This window comes from Xiphophorus couchianus, chromosome 9, assembly GCF_001444195.1.
Source record: "Xiphophorus couchianus chromosome 9, X_couchianus-1.0, whole genome shotgun sequence".
In the NCBI taxonomy this organism is placed as follows: Eukaryota; Metazoa; Chordata; class Actinopteri; order Cyprinodontiformes; family Poeciliidae; genus Xiphophorus; species Xiphophorus couchianus.
In genome coordinates, this window is record NC_040236.1 from 4836093 (window position 1) to 4857959 (window position 21867).

The following is a 21867-nucleotide window of genomic DNA, read 5'->3' on the forward strand; positions in this document are numbered from 1 at the left end:
AAATAAAAGAAACTATAAGCGCATTTCAAGAATGTACTACACAGCTTCATTGCCCATGCAAAAAAAAAAAAAAAAAATTTATTATATTTTTGAGTCTCTTTTTCTTGTAAAACACTCAAACTTGTCATGGTTTTTGGAAGGCTTTTTGCCCACATGCACTCTCGGGAGGCAAAATGAAAAGTGAAAAAAGTTTTTTTGAATAAATAAACAGTTATGAATAAATGGGTCTTCTGTTGGCTGTTTTTTTTTTTTTTGACTGGAGACTTGGGGAAGACAGGAACACTGGAAGCAGAGTAATTAGAGAGGTGAGTCACAATAGTGCTGGTGAAAACAATCTGGTTCTTACTGGTGATGAAGATGATGGTCTACCAGGGGAAGGGGAAGAAATTGGAAGAGATCCAGCCTTGGGCTTGAGTGGGGCTTGGTCCAGATGAGTGAGATGAATACTTGTGGAAGCTGCTGGATGGTGGTGAGGTTGGAGGGCGGACAGGTAACGCAGGTGCTTGAAGAAGAGGAGCTAGTAGGACGTCAGTCATGGAGGTAGGAACCAGGAAAAGGTCAGATGATCGTGAGACTCGTGAGAGATACCCAAAGGACACTGAAAGTGGAGCTCAGGTCTTGCCATGAGAACCTTGGAATGAGATCAGAGGGGTAAGCACAAAAACAATCTACGAAGAACTAGAGAAAACACAGATAAGGCAAACTGTGTGGCTAGAGTACCATTACAGGTGAACATTCAGGCGTCGAAGGACTCTAAAAGCCAGGAAAATGACAGATTGTCTGCAGCGTGTGTGATAATAGCAGATCCGGCCTTTGGTGACAGCAGCTCCAAGGCTCCATCTGGTGGAGAACCTGAACACGTGGAAGGAGATGGAAACCCCACACAAAACACAAAACCCCCACTCACAACAGAACTCACTTTATTTATAACACAACTCAGTAGATAGTTACGGTCCTACTTATAATAAAAAAGAAATTGAAAGCAAGTAAAACATGATTAATAAAGGACAAATGCTTTGTGTTGTATCAAACATTTTCCATTTTAAAAAATGTTGTAATTTATTTGTGAAAACGTACATCTGTTGCCTGGAAATTTGTAATTCGCTTGAACTGTATTCAGGTGGTCAAAAATGCCATGAACGCTCTTCATTAATGCTGTACAGTTGCAAATGAAACAGTCCTAAACACAACAGCATGAGATTAATTTTGGACAAATTAAGTATTAAAGTATTTGTGTGTCGTTAATGATTTCGGAAAATGTCTTATAAATTCTCATAATACGGTTATCAAATGCCAACAAGAAAACAGGATATTTTACAAAATGAAAATACAAAATAAAAGCTGAATGTAACATCCAGCACAAATAAGGTATAATTTTCCTAAAATTTTCCCAACATGTCACATTTTGTAGACTTGAACATTTAATTTACTTCCAAGCTGAACCAAGTTTCAGTCCAGGCAGACGTAGGGCAAAATGTTCAGTCTGCTCTCATCTCCATGTGGATCTAGAGAGATGCACTCCGTCCAGTCGTACCAGTTCCCCTTGGTGTCGTAACACCCGTTAACTCCGGACCAACGCCGCCTCTGTAATCGGTTCAGGTCTTCACTGCTGATTTCTCTGCTAACTCCAGGTAACTCTTTGACATAATGGTCTGATACCAGTATGGACGTTTCTGTGGTATTCCTCTTCTGGTGATCTGCTCTTTTGCAAACCTCCGACATGAAAAGGTTGGCTCCAGGTGTGTGTGCACCAGACGACGACAGGATGTTGCTCTGCTGGGTGAGGTACGACTGGATTATTTCGCTCCTTGACAGTTCTTTCCAGTCCGTCTGCTGGAATGGAATGGGAGGAATGGGTTGATTCGACTTCAGCTGGAGTTCAGAGACTTCCTGCTCTTCCGAAGACTCCTTAGGGCAGGTGCGTTTAATTTGTCCTGTTGATGGATCAAATGTGATCCTTCTGTCTTTTAACCTCACTGGTTTGCTTTTGTCTTCTGTAATTGGATCATTCAGGTTCACCACATAATCTTTAGCCCTGTATTTTTCTCTTTTCTTGTTCACAGCATCATTAATAATAGTCTCATCATCCAAACCTGAAGTCCTGCTTTGAAACTCCAAATTTGCAGACCCTGAGTGGTTTGTGTGAACATTAAGTGACTGAGCAGATTCCTCCACCTTCACACCTGGATTTTCACTACTTTGTGGTTTTTTTATTACAGCTTCTTGCTTTAGACTCTCAGGATGTTGCAACTGACAACCGGGGCTTCTAGTTTGATGTTTATCCCATCTAACCTGCTGTTGCATAAGCGTGTTAGCAGGGTTGCTATACACAGAGGCACTTGGATGAGGTTTGACAGCGTGAATAGGAACTTTATTTGACTTACTATTGTCCAGATATTTAGATGCATCCCTGTCTGATGGTTGGTGTGCATTAGTATTTGCAGGAATTTTAAAACTCCCACCAAGTCCATTAGATGGCTGCTGTTTTATATCATCATGAGCGACTTTGGGTTTCTTTGTTTGACCCTCTTTCTTGTCACATCTACGTTTCCTGTTGCTTATCGGTTCAGGATTTGGAGAGCAGTTGTTGAAGTCACTTCTGGCCTTTAACTCTGAGCCTGTTTTGCTCAAAGCTGGAGGAGAGGAGCAGGGGTGAATGCTGCCTTTGGAAGACCAAGATGCACCAGTGAGTTCTTTGGACACCGAGCCACCCTGACCTGGGTCGATTAGCTTCTGCCAGGTCCGAAGGAGCTTCTTGGCTCTTTTTGCAAGATCCTCGTTCTGAGTTTTTTTCCGGATGTCATTAATCAGCTTCCCAAGGCGCGTCTCCTACAACCAAAACATCGCAGATGTAATTTGACTTCCAAAAGAGTTGTTTTAATCAGATTTTTGGGATTTTAACATACCTCCAGTATTTCTTTGGTGATAGAGTATTTCTCCAAACTGGAAATCACTTCCACAACCACCACCATGTTGCGTATCTGCTCAGAAGACAAAGGTTTACAATGTAATAAAGGAGTTTCTAATGAAATTGTGAGCCATCAGTTTCAAAAACCTGAAAATGATGGATCATTTGAACCAGAATAATCAAAACAATCAGAAATAAACTCTTTATATACCGTGTATACATCATTTTACAAATTTTTGAACTGAAAAAACAAAAGAAGTTTCTGATTGTATACTAATTTATTGACATTCACCAACAGGTCAATGGACTACGGAGGGAAAACAGGGGTCATTAGGACAAGCATTCATTTGCATAGAGTCTCAAATGTACACCTGCATTTCATGAAAATATGTACCGATACTGGTTTCAGGCTCAATGTGACTAGCAAAGACAAGAACATGCAAATATTATCTTACTAGCAGAGAGAAGCATAAAGATTTAAATAAAACCCTAAACATTGTGTTAGAAAGGAGGTTTATTTATCAGAAAGGTGTAAAATATTATTACCGATAACAAACATAGTGATTTAAGGTAACCTCAACCTGGAAATTAAGAGCAAAGCATCAAAAAAGAATAATGCAGCACATGTAAAATTACCAATGATATCATTGTTGTTTAATTATTAATATTAGAGTTAGACTGGTGGAAAGCACAAGTAAAAACAGCAGGAAGTCCCCATGTTATGTAATTATAACAGCATCATATACACTTAGTGTTCCTGCACATAATCACTTTTTATAAATACAGGTATTTTTAACAAATATAAATCTTGAATTATTATGTATTGCTTTTGTTGTTTGGTTTTGGTTGAATGAATGATCACTTGCATTTCATATCATCATTTTGAAATCAACAAATTATGAACATGACGGTGCATATTTTTTGAACCATCTCCTTTTCTTTTCTTGCAGAGGCTGCAAAATGTAAAAACATTTTAATGCAAATAAATCTAAATAATAAAACAGAAACAACAGGGATATTAAGACAATAATGATCAGGATTTGGATGAATTTAGGGTGGTCAGAGCAACAGCAGCTCTTACAAGTAGAAAATCTTTTCTTAGTGTTTGTTCTTGTATTTATTGCCCTGAAATGTCATTACAAAATAAAACACACACAACATTGATTTAGGACATTATCTCTTGTCAACCTAATAAGATCTGAAAATAATTAAACATTATATGGACCAAATTTTTCTTTAAATTTATTTTTTTTTTTTTTGGAAACGCAACTGGAATGAGTCGACTGAGTCAATTTGTTTTTATTGTTATTTTTGCTTCAAAAACATTAAAAATAGACTGGACGACACATAGAAATGGACGGGGAGCATATTGCTGAAGAAAACAACGCAATTAAAACAGAAATGCAACACTTCATAAAGCTCCACATTCATTAAATGGAGTAACTTTTGACACAGTGGGTCTCAGAGCCTATAATTTACCCCGTCCCCATTCTGTTTCCTGTGCTGTAAAACTTTAAAAAACTCACGTTGCTCTGGCCGTCGATGGCCTTCAGCAGCCGGTCTCTCATCACCCGCGGAGTGGCCGTGGCCGCCGTCATCGCCCGGTGGACACCAGAATCCCTCTCGACAAAACAAAGCGTTTGGAAAACCCAAAGATATTCGTGGACCAGATGTAAGATATTTTTTGAAAGCGGACATAACGTCTAATGACGCGGCTGTGTTTGTGTTCACTCCCCGCCGTCACCTGCTTGGTAAATCCGCTACAGGAGTCATTCGGGGATCTTCAGCTGTCCGCCTCCGCCTCCCCGGTCCTCTGAACTGGCTTTTGGTGAGGTACGTGCGAACAGCATGACGGGAACTATTTACGTAACCACCGCTGGATGGCTTGGGTAAACCACACTTGTCGTTCACGAGACAAGAATGGAGTCCGACGTCATACTGGTGAGAGACGCCATCGGTGCGTATGTCAGTCATTCCGCCATATTGTGAGTGGCTTGTTCAACTCTGATACTCTGAATGACAAGAAGAACGAAAGTTAGCATTCAACTGAATAGTTTTAGTTTTCTCAGTAATATATGTTTATTTTAATACTAGTTTTGGTAATCACAGGCAAATTTAATATTTTCTGCAGTTGGTATAGCTGTAGTAGTAGTAATAATAGTAATAATAATAATAATAATAATAATAATAATAATAATAATAATAATAGAGTATTATTATTATTGCCTCCCCTGATCGCACGTCACTGCTGTAGTGTTACTGTTTGTATTATTAATACCACCTGTGATTATTTAATGTTTGTATTTTTCTAATAGTTTTCATGATTTTAAATATTATCATTATTAATAAATATTATCATTTTAAGTTACATAGGCTCAATCCAAAAGTCAACTAAATGCTTTTCTCCAATCAACTTGCAAACCCACTTGAACCAATCATTTGCTCATTTTCGTGCCTGTGATTTGGTCCAGAGTGTTAAAATAGACCATATATAGTTGATCCTCCTCTAACTGGTTGCAGAAATCTAGCCTTACACAAATCGAAGATCGTTTGCTCTGGTCTGTCTGAAGTAGTTCCTGTTTCAAAGTCCAGCTGGATGTTGGTGCATTCAGGTGCCGAGGCTGTCATATGCGTGCAGCAAAAGCTAAAATGTTCTGCAGAAACTAAATCAAATTAGAGTGTATTTATTTATCACAGTGTGCCCGTGGCACTGTGTAATCGGACATGCAGCAGCCTGTGGAGTCTCTCGTCCGACTGCTAGAGACATACAGAGGAAGAGATAAAGTTGTGAGTCTTCATTAAACCTCGTTTTTATCCAAAGGCTGTGAAAACACCGAGTCGGATACATCTGCAGGGAATAATTTAGTTATTTATTTTGTTGTGAGTGATTTAATGCATTTTACCCCAGTAATTTTAGCATAAACTGTGACTTTGAATCAGTGTGTATGACGGATTGAATTGACCATGCGTTTTTATGGGATTTTGATTTGCATAGCGCCTTATGGTAGCGTTTGTTTCTTTCAATATAAAATTTATGAAACTTTGACAAAAGCTGCAGGTGTGTGTCTGTGTCTGGTGAATTTTTGGTTGAAACAAACTTGCTCTTCATTTAGTGAAGTTACACCCAGTCAGTAGAGTATTAAGAAATTGTAGAAAGAGTAAGAGTATCAGTAGTTCATAAATAAAATTACTAAATTAAAAGTTAAAAAAAAAAAAGTAATAGTAATTTTTTTCCAAAAGGTTACTCAAGTAAACTACTACCCAGCTATGGTGTTGTAAAATTCTATTAATATTTTTCTACTTGGTGTTATTTTTTATAAATATAATCAGAATTTTGTGACTTTCATCCATTAATTATTTTTTTAACCTTTTGCCTGCAGATCAGGACGTTCTGTTATGGCTCTCAGCTGGTCGGAGGAGCTCTTACCCGGAAAGCAGCAGCAGCAGATGTGTCATCTCAGCGACTTGGGAAAAGTTTACTTCTGTTTTCTGCTCAGCTCAGCCACTGCAGGACGGTGCTGAGGCTGTTTGATGATCTCTCCATGCTGGCGTACTCCCACAGCTATGGACTTGGTGCTTCGGTGATTCATAACAAATGTTGCTTACATGTCCGCACAAGTCCCGTCTTTCCTGTTGATACTGACCAGATTCTTGTTTCAGGAGGAGGATGCAGGCGTCCGCTGGATATCAGTGCTTACGAACGTGGCTGACCAGCTGTACTATCCGTGTGAACATATTGCTTGGGCCGCAGACGCAGAGCTGATCAAAGTGAGGTCTGATAAGTGGTGGCTATTCAGCACAGTGCTGTGGGGAACCTCGTTGTTGCTGGGGATCCTCAGGTGAGACATCTGCACTCAGATATCGGGACACATCAGCTGAGTTATCTGCATCTGTTCTTCCATCCACTGACTATACTGGTGGTGTCCAAACCTTTTGCCCAGGGGGCTGAAAATTTCAAGTTGAAACTACTTCAAAACTACCACAAAATATGTTTAATTTTTATTATTGCAAAAAAGATATATATTTTTTATATTTATATGTTTAGCAACAAACTAAGCATATGTTACTTTAATAAAATTAGCTAAATGAACTGATTTCTGTAGAAAAAAAATTTGTAGTTTGTTGTAGATTTTATACTAACAAATAGTGTGTTGGTGGCTCAGTAGGTAGAGTTGGTATCGGGCAAATCGAAGGTTGTAGGTTTGAATCCAACCTGTTGGTGTGTATTTTAACCCAAAGTTTTGTATTGGTATATAATTACTAGGGGTTCACCGATTGCAATTTTCTGGCCGATCAACGATTACCGATCTATTCAAAATCCTGACCTGCCGATTCCGATTTTGGCCGATACCATTTTTTTTTGTCTAAAATGTTGCCAAATGTTGGAAGAAAATTGGTGAGTTGCCAACAGTGAGATGACTATTGTTAACTGCAACATATAGACCTGATCTGGTGGGCCGGTCTGCTAGTCAAACCTCTCTCACAGCAGAGCAGAAGAAGATAGAAGTTGAGTTAAATGCCTTTGCTGTGATAGATAAAATTGGTGGTTAAGATCGGCTTCACATGTAAAAATCGGCCGATCACTGATTTTCCAAAATTAGGGAAATCGGTACCGATAAATCGGTGCATCCCTAATAATTGCTCGTGAGATAGGTGAGTTTGGCGCTACTGTAAAGTGCTTTGGGTGGTCAAAATGACTGGAAAAGTGCTATAAGTTCAGCCAGTTACCATTTTAAACTAAAAAAGAGACTTTCAGGTTTGACCGGTTTAAAAAAAAAAGCAAAAGTTAACCCTAAATATTTTTGGATCATTCTTTTCCTGATGTTTTTTTGTATGTCTTTTCAGCAACAGGAACAGGACGTGGCTCCCTCTTGCTTTATTTTTTTAGGAAAAGTAATCTGAAACTTTTTTAAAGTAGCTTTTTATTTTGGAGTAAGTTCCAGGAAGGGTTTATGTTTTAAGTCTGTAACCTATAAGTATTGCTGAGTTTCTGGAAAATAACTTGTAACTATGCATTGCAGAAAACCTGATAAAAATTATATTTCATAAGAAACTCAGTCATGAAAGCATGAGCTAAATAACGAAAGTTGTTGAAGTACAAAAATATTGTGAAAAGACTCAAATGAGAGTTTTAGTGCAAATCTTTATTTCTCCAGATCGTTTCGAGTTCTGCTGTTGCTCAGGAAGAAGCTGAAGAAACACCAGAGAGGCGAAGGAGGCAGCAGGTGTTTATTTAGCATATACAATTTTTTTATTTCAATGACATTTGCTTTATTATGCTTCCAGTCAGTCTATTTAAATGCTTAAATAGACTGACTATTTAAATAGTCAGTCTGTTTGTCATCCTGTCTTATTTATGTTTTCTTCCAAACTAACAGGGTAAGACATCACTCTGTATTAGAAATATACTATTCTCCGATGCTCAGTAAATCTGCTCTCTCCTGCAGACGGTCTGACTTCCACAGGCAGATACAAGCGGAGATGCTGTCCATCCTCAGCAGCATGGCGGACCTCAGTAATGCTGTTCACTGGATGCCGCCAGGCTTCCTGTGGGCAGGACGATTCCCCAGCTGGCTGGTGGGCTTGCTGGGCACCACCTCCTCTCTAATTGGTTTGATTCAGATCAATACCAGCAGCAGTGAGCTGTCAGACAGTACAGTGTTGTCTTCACAATCAGTAGGAGATGCTAATTAACTGGATTATGAACAGCTTTTTGATTTGATCAGATCATCTGTTTAGGTTAATTTCTACCTATAACTACAGTCTTACTACTTTCTGTAGGTGAATACAGAAAGTGTTAGCTACCTGAAATGTTTTTGAAATTATGAGATTAGTTTACATTTTAAATATATTTTGAAATTTTGTTTCTCTTCTGTACTTTAATTTATGTAGATCAAAGCATGATGTGTTTCCTTTTGGAGACCTTCATGTTATCTGGCTGATTCTGTGTATTTGTTGATTTTAGATTCTTCGTAGGTTGCTGGTAAAATTGGAAACCTGTGTTTCCCAATAATTTGATTAATGACAACTTATGATTTAACAAGGAGGTTTTTTTTTGAAAACCACAATCTATATTTGGTCAGTTGTTTCAAATATTAAAATTTATGAGGAAAAAGAGGAAAACGGAAAGAAATATGTAAGGGAGCGTTATTTCTGACAGCTCTGTTTTAATAATGCTTCAGACATTTACAAACCGCAAACAATGTGGAGCAGATGAATGGTTTTATTTAGATGAATGTATATTAAGCAAAATGAACTGATGTGGACAACATTTCAGATCTTTGAGTTGTCTTTATAAGTTCAGTTAATTGCAAAAATAGATGTTTTGCATGGAAAAACGAGTAAAGAACATGACAGGTAAATATGTAATGTTATTTTGACTTAATGACAAAATTTAATACATGTTTATTAATAAATTATTTTTTAAAAATTAAAACAAAAATCACTTGTTCTGTTTTGTTTCATTATGTGTGTGTTTTGGGGATTACTAACCGAAGAAGACTGATACAGAAAAAAACAGAAAATGTTTTTTCCAATATTGGAAGCAGGAAGATACTTATATTCAAAGAATTACTGAGTATGCGGTAAATGTTTTTCACACCAACATGAAAGGGTAACTATATACGCAACATTATATTCACCAACTAACTGCGAATTATACCAAAAGTAAAAAACAAAATAAAATAGGTCTTGACTTTCTTAATCGAAATATCGACATTTGATTAATCGGGGCTTGGACGCAGAGCGGTTGACGTATGTCACTGTTGCATTTGATGCGGCTCGTAAGTAAAGTTTCAATCTGAGGAACTATTGCTCACATGAAATATTATGCTTCATATCTATTCTCTAATGCTAGTTAAATGCAACTTAATAAAAAACTCGTTGGCCTTCTGTATAAATTTAACTACGTACGTATATAAAATGGGTAACGAGACAGAATTTGTAAGGATTATTTGGGAAGCTGGGGAACTTGAACGCCGCAGCAGCATAGTCCTGGCCAATAAATAAAAGCAGTCACTCGACAGCAGCAGTAGCTTTTAAAGTTAGTCCGTTTTACTCGGAAAAAACAGTACAACAGTGAAGCATTCCGTTAAATTGCTACTTATGTCAGAATTACTGATGTCAATAGTATGACGGAAAAAGTATGCACAGAAGTTGTGGAGAGGGTTCAAATTCCTAAACACGTCGACTCATCGGTCGTGGCAGCGACAGTTGTGTCTATCTGGACACAAAGGAGGCGAGAAAGATTTTGGACATCCGGTGAGAACTATTTTTATAGCCGTTATGGTGTTTTATGTGTTCATTGTTTTAGCTTTCATTACAGCAGCTGTCTACTAAGGTAAATACTGTAAAGTGGAGCAGTTAGCATCTAGCTAGTAATAATGCTACTTCAGTTAAACTGGTTGTAGACTTAAAAGGAGTTCTACTTTTATTAGTTTTAAATAAAATTGTTAAAATTGTTTTCCCCTTACTTATATGAAGAATTATGTATTTCCCCAGAAGCACAGTGTTTATTTGAAGCCTTCTTGTTGTGCTTTTACAGTGAAACTCATCTCATTTTACTGTTTATTTCATTAACTATATCTGTATAGCAGTTATTAGTTACGCAATCGATAATTATTATTATTTTGTGTCACAAACGATATACTGGTGCATCTTAATAAATGATAAAATGTAAAATACTTTATTGCAGTAATTCAATAAAAAAGTTACTCATTTTCAACTCAGTTAAAAAATACTTTAATTATTCTAAAAGGAAATTAAATGTCATCTAAGTATCTTCAAAGAGTTGTGGAGGTGATGCTGTGCAGGTAGGAAATCTGGTAGCAGTCAGTGTTCCAACAAATCAGAGGAGGCTTCTTAATGAAGATAGTTGCTCTTGACAGTCATGACATGCTTACATGTGAACAACAGATAGGTCACCAGTCTTCAGACTAATTGGAGTTATGTGATATAACATTTCTTTGAGCAGCTGAAATTTGTGGTTGCAGTTACTGTAAGTCACATGCGTCAAACTCAAGGCCCTGGCGCGCTAGACTCCTGATGGCTACATAAAAAGAACCTTAAAAAAAATTGTGTTTAAATATTTTTTCGTCAATCAAATTAAGACAGAGACAGCTTTTCTTAATATTTTAATAGGTTAATTGGTTTTATAAACACATTCTGCCACTACTGGCCCTTTGACGACATTCATAATCTGCTGGAAGTCACAACCTTAATAAAAATAGATGCTTGAAATATATCACTCTGTGTTTATAAGTTTCCAGTTTTTAATTGAATTACTGAAATAAAAGTACTTTTCTTTCATAGTCTCATTTATTGATAACCACCTATAACGGCTTTAGTGTTTTTCTTTATAGGAATCCTTCCAGGAGATTCTGCCGCATTGTGATTGCAGTACGGATTCTGCTCGGTAATGCCATCTTATCCTTGACACAAAATGGACTCCGACTGTGTCCCGGATCGTCAGTCTGCATCTACGCTTGCAGATGGCCCGCTGTCTGACTTTGACCCTGTTATTGGTGCCTCAGTGGAGGGAATCAGTGTGCTTCCAGTGCCAGAGGCAGAAGACCTTGATACCTACAGTCTAATTGTTCCTCCTCCTCTGGACTGGAGGTCCGACTCCTCCAGCGAAGCCGGTTCTGCTCATGATCTGGAAGACTCCGGCCTGCCTCCCTCTGCTGACCTCCTGGATCTGAGCAGCCTGGGAGAGTCAGGATCCCCTCCTCTGATCGGGGAAGACTCGTCGACTCCGGTCCAGTCATACCAGCAGGTGCTTCTGGGAAATGCATCAGAGTTAGGCCAGACTATAGAAGTTCAAGTTGAAAATGCAAATGTTCCAGCTGCAGAGGAAACGACTCACGAGATGTTCGTAGTTTCTGAGGAGGCAGCCAACGAAGAAGAGGCGGAGGTTTCAAACAGGAGATCAGGTGATGAGGATCACAGCCGTATTCACGCCTTGCTCACCCAGCTTCAGTTGAGGGACACAGAGCGCCAAGACTATCACTACTCCAGCCTGGCTGAACAGGAAGCGTGCGGTCACTCCATGGTAACTCAGAGCACTGAAACCACAGGGCTGCTTTTCTCCGAAAGCCACCAGCGAGACCTGCTGGGACTGCTGCAGTGCACGAAGATCGGTCCTACGGCCCATCCATCCCACCTGCCTCTCTTTGGCGACGTCGACGCCGTGCTCTCCGTTTCCTACAGCAAGGAGGATCCTCGCAGATGCTGGAGGCAGAGCGCAAACGGTCAGCGATGCAGGGAAGACTCCGTCGCTTCGCTCCCGGATGACGAGTACCCCGAACCCGTCTGGATGAAGCTCGGGGAGGAGCCGCCAGAGGATGAGGCTGGTGCCGACGGGGAACAGGTCGGTGTGAAAATGACTAAAACATAACCAAGACATTAACTTGACTTGGATGTTCATTTCTGAGGTGGAGTAGCAATAATCTCAAGTCAAATTGATGTTTCGCCATCCAATATTGTCAAAATCCCAAACTTCTTTGCGAAACATGTTTCTATCTAATTATCAACTCAATTTCAATCAATATTTTTATGTCTTAACAACAGACAAATTAGTATAATTTACTCAATTTTAATTTTTAAAATTCTTTCCATCGGTTTTGGCTTCACAGTTTGTTTTTTAATTTGATCTTCTCACAAACGTGTGACGTAAATTTATTAATCGAGTCTTCAATTTGCTTTTCAAAGAGCGCTGATGACCACCCGTCCTATAAAGATGGTGAGTTAGTTTTCCTTTGTTTCCCTTTTAATGAGATCTTTATGACCTCTTAGGCTGAGTTTTTGTTATTTTCTGATATGATGTGTTGCTGTTTCAGTGCCTGGTCCTTGTGACCCTGAAGACCTACTGGACGGCGTTATCTTTGGAGCCAAGTATTTGGGCTCCACTCAGCTCAAATCGGACAGGAACCCCTCCACAAACGCTCGCATGACCCAGGCTCAGGAGGCCGTTGACAGGATTAAGGTGAATAATAAAAACATATTAGATTCAGAAGGACAGCACTGCAGTTTGGCCTGTAGAAATGAATGGGTTTCCAGTAGTGACCAGTCCAGTTCTGATGCTGCTGGATTTGACTGCGGTATGTTTGCTTGTAGGCTCCAGAGGGAGAGTCCCAGCCAATGACCGAAGTGGATCTGTTCATCTCCACGAAACGAATCAAAGTGCTTACAGCTGACACACAGGTGCTGAAAGTTTATCATAGCAAGTCTTTATGTTTTCCGTTCTGTGTTTCCATCTCTCTAGAAAGGTGCAGCAAAGTGAATTTAAAGATCACAGAGAAGCTAAAAAGGGCTCGTTTCCGGTGAGAGTTGGACTCCGCCAGGGCTGCCCTTTGTCACCGATTCTGTTCATCACTTTCATGGACAGAATTTCTAGGCGCAGCCAAGGTGTTGAGGGGATCCGATTTGGTGGCCTTGGGATCTCATCTCTGCTTTTCGCAGACGATGTGGTCCTTTTGGCTTCATCAGATCGTGATCTGCAGCTCTCGCTGGATCGGTTCGCAGCCGAGTGTGAAGCGTCCGGGATGGGGATCAGTGCCTCCAAATCCGAGGCCATGGTCTTGAGCCGGAAAAGGGTAGAGTGCCTTCTCCGGGTCAGGGGGGGTGTCCTGCCCCAAGTGGAGGAGTTTAAGTATCTCGGGATCTTGTTCACGAATGGGGGAAGAAGGGAGCGGGAGATCGACAGGCGGATTGGCGCAGCGTCTGCTGTCAAGCGGGCGCTGTACCGGTCCGTCGTGGTGAAGAGAGAGCTGAGCCAAAAAGCGAAGCTCTCGATTTACCGGTCGATCTACGTTCCCACCCTCATCTATGGTCATGAGCTTTGGGTCATGACCGAAAGAACGAGATCGCGGATACAAGCGGCCGAAATGGGTTTTCTCCGTAGGGTGGCTGGGCTCTCCCTTAGAGATAGGGTGAGAAGCTCAGTCATCCGGGAGGGACTCAGAGTAGAGCCGCTGCTCCTTCACATCGAGAGGAGCCAGTTGAGGTGGCTTGAGCATCTGGTCAGGATGCCTCCTGGACGCCTCCCTGGTGAGGTGTTCCGGGCACGTCCCACCGGGAGGAGGCCCCGGGGAAGACCCAGGACACGCTGGACCCAGGACATCTCTCGGCTGGCCTGGGAACGCCTCGGGATTCCCCCGGAGGAGCTAGAAGAAGTGGCTGGGGAGAGGGAAGTCTGGGCCTCCCTTCTGAAGCTGCTACCCCCGCGACCCGACCTCGGATAAGCGGAAGAAGATGGATGGATGGATGGATGGATGGAGAAGCTAATTTATTGAACTAATTCAATTGAAAAACTGAAGCTTATCTTCTATATGTTTATTACTGAGAGTGATATATTTCAAGTGTTTCTTATTGTCTATTATGATGATTATTTCTTACAGGCAAACTGAATCGTAAGCGTATGGGGAATTTTTCTGCCATAATTTGAGAGCACACATATTCAGTCTGAAAGCAGGACTTCATATCTTTTGTTCTCAAAACTTCTGCTCTCTTTCAAATATTCACTGTTCTTTCTCAAACCTTTCTCTATGTGCTCAAAACTCGTCTCTTTCTGCTCACACGAGAAACAAAACAAGTACAGTCGCCTGGCAACCTTTCAGCCAATAGAACTTAAGTGTTATACTGGGTGCGTTTGTTTCCTTTTAGTGGGTGTGCCTGGATAGATTATATAGATTAAATAAAATAGATGATCTAAGATAGATAGATATCATGTTGTGACTAAGTTCTAGCACGGCTGGTTCTGTGGATCCATTTTTTTTGGTTGGGTGGACAAACTCCTACCTTATATCAGAAGGCTGTTAGCGACCAGTAGCACACTTCTAGCTTTGCATATGTCTGGAGCAGAAAACTGTGGTCGTTGTTTCTCCCTACATCCAGTAGGGGCGCAGGTTGCTACAATCAACGGTAGCCACAGAGGCATACCCACTAGAAGGAAACAAACGCACCCAGTAGAACACTTTCATTCTATTGGCTCAGAGGTTGCTGTGCAACGGTACTTTTTTGTTTCAAGCAAGCAGAAAATGATTTGCAAGCGAGCAGAGAGATTTGCTCCCAGCAGGGACAAGTCTGGTTTCTCCGAGCAAGGACAAAAGTTTGAGAAATGACAGTGAATATTTGAAAGAGAGCAGAAGTTTTGAGGACAGGTATTAAAAGTTTTGAGAACAAAAGATATGAAGTCCTTCTTTCAGACTGAAAATGTGCTCTTGACTTATGGCAGAAAAATTGCCCCATATAAGTGAAGTCGTCAGAATTTTAAGTTTACAGGATGAGACTTGTTGAAATAATTTAATAATGTCAAGCTTCCTCCCAGGAAGCCATGATGGATCACTCTCTGCAGACGATTTCCTACATAGCAGACATTGGTGACATTGTCGTCCTAATGGCACGAAGGAAACATAAAGGGCAGGACGCGGACGCTGCTTCCTCTTCATCGCCGCCTCAAAAGAAGTGCCTAATGATTTGCCATGTCTTCTCCTCGGAGGATGTGAGTCTGTGTAATCGTTTAAAAGTTTACATGACTATTGTTTTGAAGCTTGGAATCCAGCAGTTGTGACAATAAGTTGCTGTAAGATTTGAGCAGCACAGGGTAAACAGGCGGTCAGAACGATATAATGTTCCAGCGTCTCCTTCTCTGCACAGTGAAGCTGTAAAAGTCTCAAATGTTCTGTTTTTTTCAGCTTTAGTCTGGCCTGGTTTCAGCCAGCGGGTTCCCCTGAGAGTCAAATGCTCTGGCACTTGTCCCATTTTTCCATAAATGGCAACATTTCATTTATTTGAGCAATTAAATAGCTGTAGGAAATTTAAGACTCCAGGAAAACAATTTCTGACATTTGTTTCCCCTTCTTCTTATACCTGCAGCATCTCTAATGATAGTAAATCCTCTCAAAGTAAAGAACCTATTTTCAGTTCTAAGGTGGAAAAAATATTTTCTCTATTGTATTTTTTTATATAAAAGTGAAATGTATTTTTATTATTTTTACTTTTCTAATTTAACTTCTGCTTTAGAGCTGAAACAATTAATCATGATTAATCGATTGTTGAAATAATCACCAACTAATTTAGTAATTGATTAATCATTTTTAAAAAAAATCCAATTGCTGGAAGAACAGCATATTCAGAGCAATTATTAAGCCAAAAATATACAATTTAGATTAATAAAAAAAACAATTGCCTATAAATGTGTTCTACCCAGCACTTCTCAAGTGGCATAGTTTTAACTTTATTAGGTTAAAATGTTCTAAAAAATAATCTCTTTTTAAACATCTTTTGCTGTTCAATTATTAATCTGTTAATCAAAAAATAATCAGCAGATTAGGAGTACACTGTGCTGATGTTAAGTCAATAGGAAAAGGCTAAACTTTTCACATGTTGAAGTATTTTTTTAGCTGCAGATTCATCCTTTGCTTCAAATGATCAGGTATTCACTGAAGGATGGCCATCTTTTTATTTTAGGCAATAAAACGTTTTCTTTCTTATTTAAAAATTACATTTTTCAGACATATTTCTAATATTATGTAAAATTAAGAGGTTAAATTAGAAATCTGTAGAATGTGACCATTTATTTAACCTGAATAATCGATTACTAAATTGATAATTAGTTGCAGCCCCAGTCTGCTTGCATGCATAAATATTGAACCTTGTTAGCCTCGTCCCGCTGGTCTCTCCTTACAGGCTCACGTCATCGCTCAGGCGATTGGACAGGCGTTTGGAGTGGCTTACCAGCAGTTTCTTCAGGCTAACGGCATCAAGGCCAGCGATCTGAAACTGGGCGAATACAGTAACTACCTGGAGAGTCAGGAGCTTTATAATGGAGATTTGGCCCACTTCTCGGACTCTCAGAACCTTCGAGATGTAAGCGAATGATTGAAATTTCATCATCTGGTGTTTTACTCAAAACCCATTCAATGAGTAGACTGTTATTAAGAATTATCGAGACTAATACACACAGACTGATGTTTTCAGGCTTTTATTTCTGTTAAAGGAGCAGTAGTATGTATTTTCCAGGTACGTAGAGCCATTTTATATCACAATCAAGTAACTGTGTTATTTTCAATAGTTATAAATGTTATATACCGTATTTTTGAGATTATAAGCTGCTACTTTTTTCCCATGCTTTGAACCATGCGGCTTATAGCCCGGTGCGGCTTTTCTGTGGATTTTTCTTCAACCGCCAGGGGGCTCTATGGCAGGAAGTGAATCATTGGAAGTCAAAATTTGAAATCAAAGAAGAAAGCGCTGATTTTCATTTAGAACAAGCACATGCTAGCAGCAGGCACGACGGAGAAATGTTTTCAAACTCATATCCCCTCATCATGGAAACCACACAAAGATGTTCATATGATGCAGCTTTTAAGTTGAAGATGATGATGAATACTTTATTAATCCCCAAGGGGAAATTCAAGATCTGGCAGTATAGATCGATAACCGCTGTACGTAAGCTTGGCGTGAATGAATCCATGGTTCGGCGTTGGAGACAGAGGGCTACATCCTTAATAAATTGTGGAAAACAAGCGCGGCGGAGATACCAGCGGCATATACTGTAACCCGGTGCGGATTATATATGTACGTTTCCAGTTTTTCTTTTAAACTTTATTATATTGTGGTGCGCTCTATAGTCCGGAAAATACGATATATCAAACATGATGTATACAATTTGACTTTGCGATTTGAAGTCTTGAAATTGGGCTCTGTCTCTTTAAGAAGCTCCTGCTCTTTCCAACACAACTCCGCTCCATCCAAACAGATGAAAGCAGCTATGGAGCAAATACTTTTGGTTGTTTATGAAATCTGTGTGTGTTTGTGGTTCAGATTGGGATTACTAAGGCTGCCGGGGAAATCCTGGGTCTGGCCGTGGTGGAGTCGGGTTGGGGGTCCATCCTGCCCACCGTGGTGGTGGCCAACCTCCTCCATGGTGGTCCAGCTGAACACTGCGGGGAACTCAGCATCGGTGACCGCATCATGTCCGTCAACGGCACCAGCCTGGTGGGTCTGCCCATCATCACTTGCCAGAACATCCTCCGGGTAAGAAGAGAAAAAGGCCTCAAGCTTGTTATGATACTAAAACTAATAATTTGGCTTTATTATGTAACATTGAGTGAGAAACAAACATATTTCTGGCTTTCTTTATATCTGTCATTGTCTCCGTTGTGCTCTAGATGGCACTGTGACGCAATATTCTTCATTTGATAATTGGTTTAATTGTGTCTGCGTATGTAAAACATTAATATGGCTAAAATCAGTTTGAAGTGTAATATCTTTTGGTTAATGTAGTCAAAGTGTTGTTAATTTGTGCTTTGCATGCTAACAATATGTAGAGTCTGTGATATGGAGTTTCTTTGTTTCTGCTTACACCTTTAACAATTGGAGGCCAAGGTAATGAAGATGTTTAAGTACTTTGCCAACTCTACTAATAACAATTTTCTGGATATTTGATTACAAAACATCTATTAAGTTGGGATTTAGTGTCTGTATCTTCCACAGAGCAGTGCTGTGTTTGTTTTGTAATTGGACAGTGTGGTAAAAGGTTTTTTTTCTTAAATTATCTGTAGTCTTAAAATCTGTTACCCTGGAAGTTGTAGAGTCAACTCAGTTATTTTTGTAATAAATGGAGTCTTAAATTACAATTTGTGCTTGTTACCTTCACTTAATCCAAATACTAGGAGTTTGGCATTTAAATCAGACCCGATCTTAGAACCACAAGTTTAATTTAAAATCCCAATAAGAAAAAGTTCAGAGGTTAAAAAAAAATTAGTAAAATGTACATTTATTTAAAAATATTGTGCAGTAAAGAATGTTTTCTAAGCACAGATCAATGTGCAAAGTTGTAATTTTTCCCAAACGTAGATTATTTCGTATTGCTGCTGCAAAGGTCATGTAAGATAGAAACTTAGCACCTTGGATTAGATTGAACAGATAGTTATAAATACTGTAACATGACAAACCAGGAGTATTATTAGTGATTTTGTGCAGCATTCACCCATAGAACAAGATTTTTACTGACAAAATAAAATATTCTTCAAATGGAAAAAGTAGATGCAAATATTTTTAAAAATGTTATTAACTTTTCATTTAAAACAAAATGTAAATGGAATCCCAAAAATGTACTTACTTTTACTCTAAAGCAGACGTATTCATTAAACGTGGTTTTGAAGAAACAGAAAGCATATTTGAAGAAAGAGTGACTCACATCCACTTCTTCTTCTTCTTGATTTTCTTTTTCTAGATTCATTGAATAAATCAACCAACTAGAAAATTTGGAAACTATATGACTGTACTTTAATGAGATATTTAAGAAAAACTCATATTTAACAATTCAGTTAGATTACTCTTTCATTGTATTAAAATAGTATTTTTTTTGTTTAATTGTAGGTAAAATTAAGAGATTACAACAAATTCACTTTTGCATTATTGATAATAAAAATATTTTTTCATGGAGTTTTTTCATGGCAAAACGGTTTGGACATCTCCAGTAATCTGTAATACATTGAATGTTATCAGTATAGACTGTGATGGGATCATTTTGTTTCAGCGAGTCCAAAGCTTGGAAACTCTTCTATTGGTCATCCTAAAAACATGCTGCTCAAATTAAAGATAACGGTGACTAACCAAATAATATCTGTTACCAGATGTTTCCGCTCATCCAAGGAAAATATGTTCAGACTCTGTGTAGTTTAATTATCTTTTTTTTTTTTATCACATAGCTTCTCACAACAAACAAAAGTCTTTAAATTTAGCGGTTAATAAAGATTTTTATTTGTATGTTACAAAACCATCAGGGTTTTCCTTTTTTAAAATACATTTTCAACATATAACATATAAAAGCTAAACACTAATTTAAACTAGGGCTGCACAATATATCGGCAATATATCGTCATGTCAATTTAACCATGTGCAATAACAATATCTGTTATATAGTGTTTGGAGTGAATAATTATTGGCTAATGTATTACAAACATAATGAACTTAACATTTTTCATGGTGATGTGATATTTAGCCAGTTGAACAGAGTTTTGTTTCAGTACATTTTCACACTGGGCACTAATGATGTTCTTCAAAATGCTAAAGGTCACAGGATGATGGAAGGACAGATGACAAAGAAAGGAAAGTAGAACATGGGCACCTTATATCATCATCAAATATCAGGGTTTCCCCTGGAAAACTTGCTAAGTCTGGTGGTAGAGGCGCTGGGACAGTCATCCAGCATTCCTGGTTAAAAAATGTTGAAAGTTGACAGGAAATTGGAAAATATGACTAGGTAATTGTAAATGTATTATTGGAAGACATTAACAAAACTCATACACCAACTATGAAGTCTTAGGCAAACATAAAAAAAAAATTTAAATGAAGAATGTTTAGCCTGGTGGGTCGCAAGTAAAACCTCGTGGACCGCCAGGCTTATAATACACTGCAATATTTACCAAAATTATCGTTGCCTTAAGATTTTCTAATTTTATGCATCCCTAATTTAAAACTATACTCTTTGCAACTTCCAAATATTTTAAATGTATGATTTGTTATGTTTATTTATTTATTTATTTTTACAAAATTTTTGCTTTGGTTGTTTTTACATACGTGTTTTATTTTTCATTTTTCTGTATTTTATTATATTTTTTTGCTTTTGTGAAGATTATTGAGCACTTAGATGAGATTTAACAAGTTTTCTTTTTCATTTTCATTTGTTTATTTCTCAATCAGGACCTTAAAAACCAAAAGTATGTAAAGCTCAGCATCGTCCACTGTCCTCCAGTCACCATGGCGATTATAAAGAGACCAGATCCCAAGTTCCAGCTTGGCTTCAGCGTTGAGGATGGCATCGTATGTAAATCCTGATGACTGTCCAAGCAGTAGGCAGTTGGGAACGAATAAAGCATTTACTGATTCCTTTCTTTGTATGAAAATCTGAAGTTTTCTCTAATTTTTCCAGATCTGCAGTCTGATGAGAGGCGGTATTGCAGAAAGAGGAGGAATCCGCGTTGGACACCGCATCATTGAAATCAACGGGCAGAGTGTTGTTGCAACTCCCCATGACAAAATCATCCAGATCCTGACAAATGCGATTGGAGAGGTCGGTAATTATCGAAACGCTCACATAAGCAGCTATAAAAGTCTGAATTAATAGATGTTGATCTGGTAGATATTGTGAAAATTTGATGAATTTTCTCGTTCGTTCACAGATTCACTTGAAGACAATGCCTGCCTCAACGTATCGACTCCTAACAGGACAAGAGCAGCCAGTGTTTCTTTAAACATTGTTCCTGCTTTGCATTGATGTAGTCGCTGCACAGTGCCCAAGCTTCTTAAGCTTCTGCCAAACTCAGAAAATATTATGCAATTTGTAGCGCACAACTGTTGACACAGTGATGCCATCATACCACAAACTAGTCATCTTAAATATTTTAATGTGAGAGCATTATTTAAAATGTAAGATCTAGAGACCTGATTGGTTTTTATTTATTAGATTTTTTAGAAAGGGTAAGCAGTCTTTTTAAAATTAAAGTGTTCACCTCGTCACATTGGAGTCTTCCAGCCTTACATGCTTTCAGAGTGAGTCTGTTTAACATACTTGAAGTGACCTCACTGCATCAGGATAAGAGGTCTGAGTGTTTCAAAGTGACTTCCTATTCATCTTGTTTTTATGCATATCAACACAAACCTTAAAGAACGTTCTGGTTCTTCATGCGGTGTCTTACTGGCCTGGTAGAGATATGCTTAATTTAAGATTACTGCCTTATTTCATAGAGATATGAATATATTTGTATGTTTTTATGCTGATATGGATGCTCAATAAAATGTTCAGTAATATATCTTCATGTAATGTATTGAGAGCCTGTTAATGCATGAACAAATAAAGAGTTGGAAACATTTTTAATGTCCTTTGAGCTTGATGCACTCATGCTAAAAAAGTAGGTCATTTGTTTTTGCACAATTTATTTATTTTTTTTAGA

At 38.7% G+C, this 21867-nt stretch overlaps 3 protein-coding genes across 6 annotated transcripts; 2 read left to right on the plus strand and 1 right to left on the minus strand.

The window, feature by feature from the left end:
* Positions 1-174: 174 nt before the first annotated feature.
* On the minus strand, positions 175-4567 carry LOC114150665 (mediator of RNA polymerase II transcription subunit 26). 4 transcript variants are annotated; one of them, XR_003596805.1, is made up of 5 exons: positions 4435-4567; positions 2907-2981; positions 721-2829; positions 370-631; positions 175-282 (listed from the first exon to the last, which is right to left on the minus strand). XR_003596805.1 is itself a non-coding variant. In XM_028027247.1 (3 exons), exons 1-3 carry the CDS (start codon positions 4504-4506, stop codon positions 1450-1452), a joined length of 1527 nt encoding a protein of 508 aa, XP_027883048.1. In that variant the 5' UTR covers positions 4507-4567; the 3' UTR covers positions 175-1449. The 4 variants fall into 4 exon arrangements, 1 of the variants encoding a protein (XP_027883048.1); XR_003596804.1 differs by having other exon boundaries at positions 347-631; XR_003596803.1 differs by having other exon boundaries at positions 175-631.
* Positions 4568-4614: 47 nt separating this feature from the next.
* On the plus strand, positions 4615-9172 carry pex11g (peroxisomal biogenesis factor 11 gamma). Its single transcript, XM_028027249.1, is given in 7 exon segments — positions 4615-4642; positions 4645-4704; positions 4707-4741; positions 6289-6489; positions 6569-6747; positions 8065-8133; positions 8356-9172. Coding segments are annotated over 7 exon segments (819 nt in total). The 3' UTR covers positions 8603-9172.
* A 526-nt stretch (positions 9173-9698) lies between these two features.
* Positions 9699-21787, plus strand: LOC114150664 (amyloid-beta A4 precursor protein-binding family A member 3). Its single transcript, XM_028027246.1, has 11 exons — positions 9699-10168; positions 11269-12275; positions 12617-12647; positions 12745-12890; positions 13022-13108; positions 15234-15407; positions 16595-16774; positions 17732-17944; positions 20618-20737; positions 20847-20987; positions 21097-21787. Exons 2-11 carry the CDS (start codon positions 11349-11351, stop codon positions 21166-21168), a joined length of 2091 nt encoding a protein of 696 aa, XP_027883047.1. The 5' UTR covers positions 9699-10168; positions 11269-11348; the 3' UTR covers positions 21169-21787.
* Positions 21788-21867: the final 80 nt, after the last annotated feature.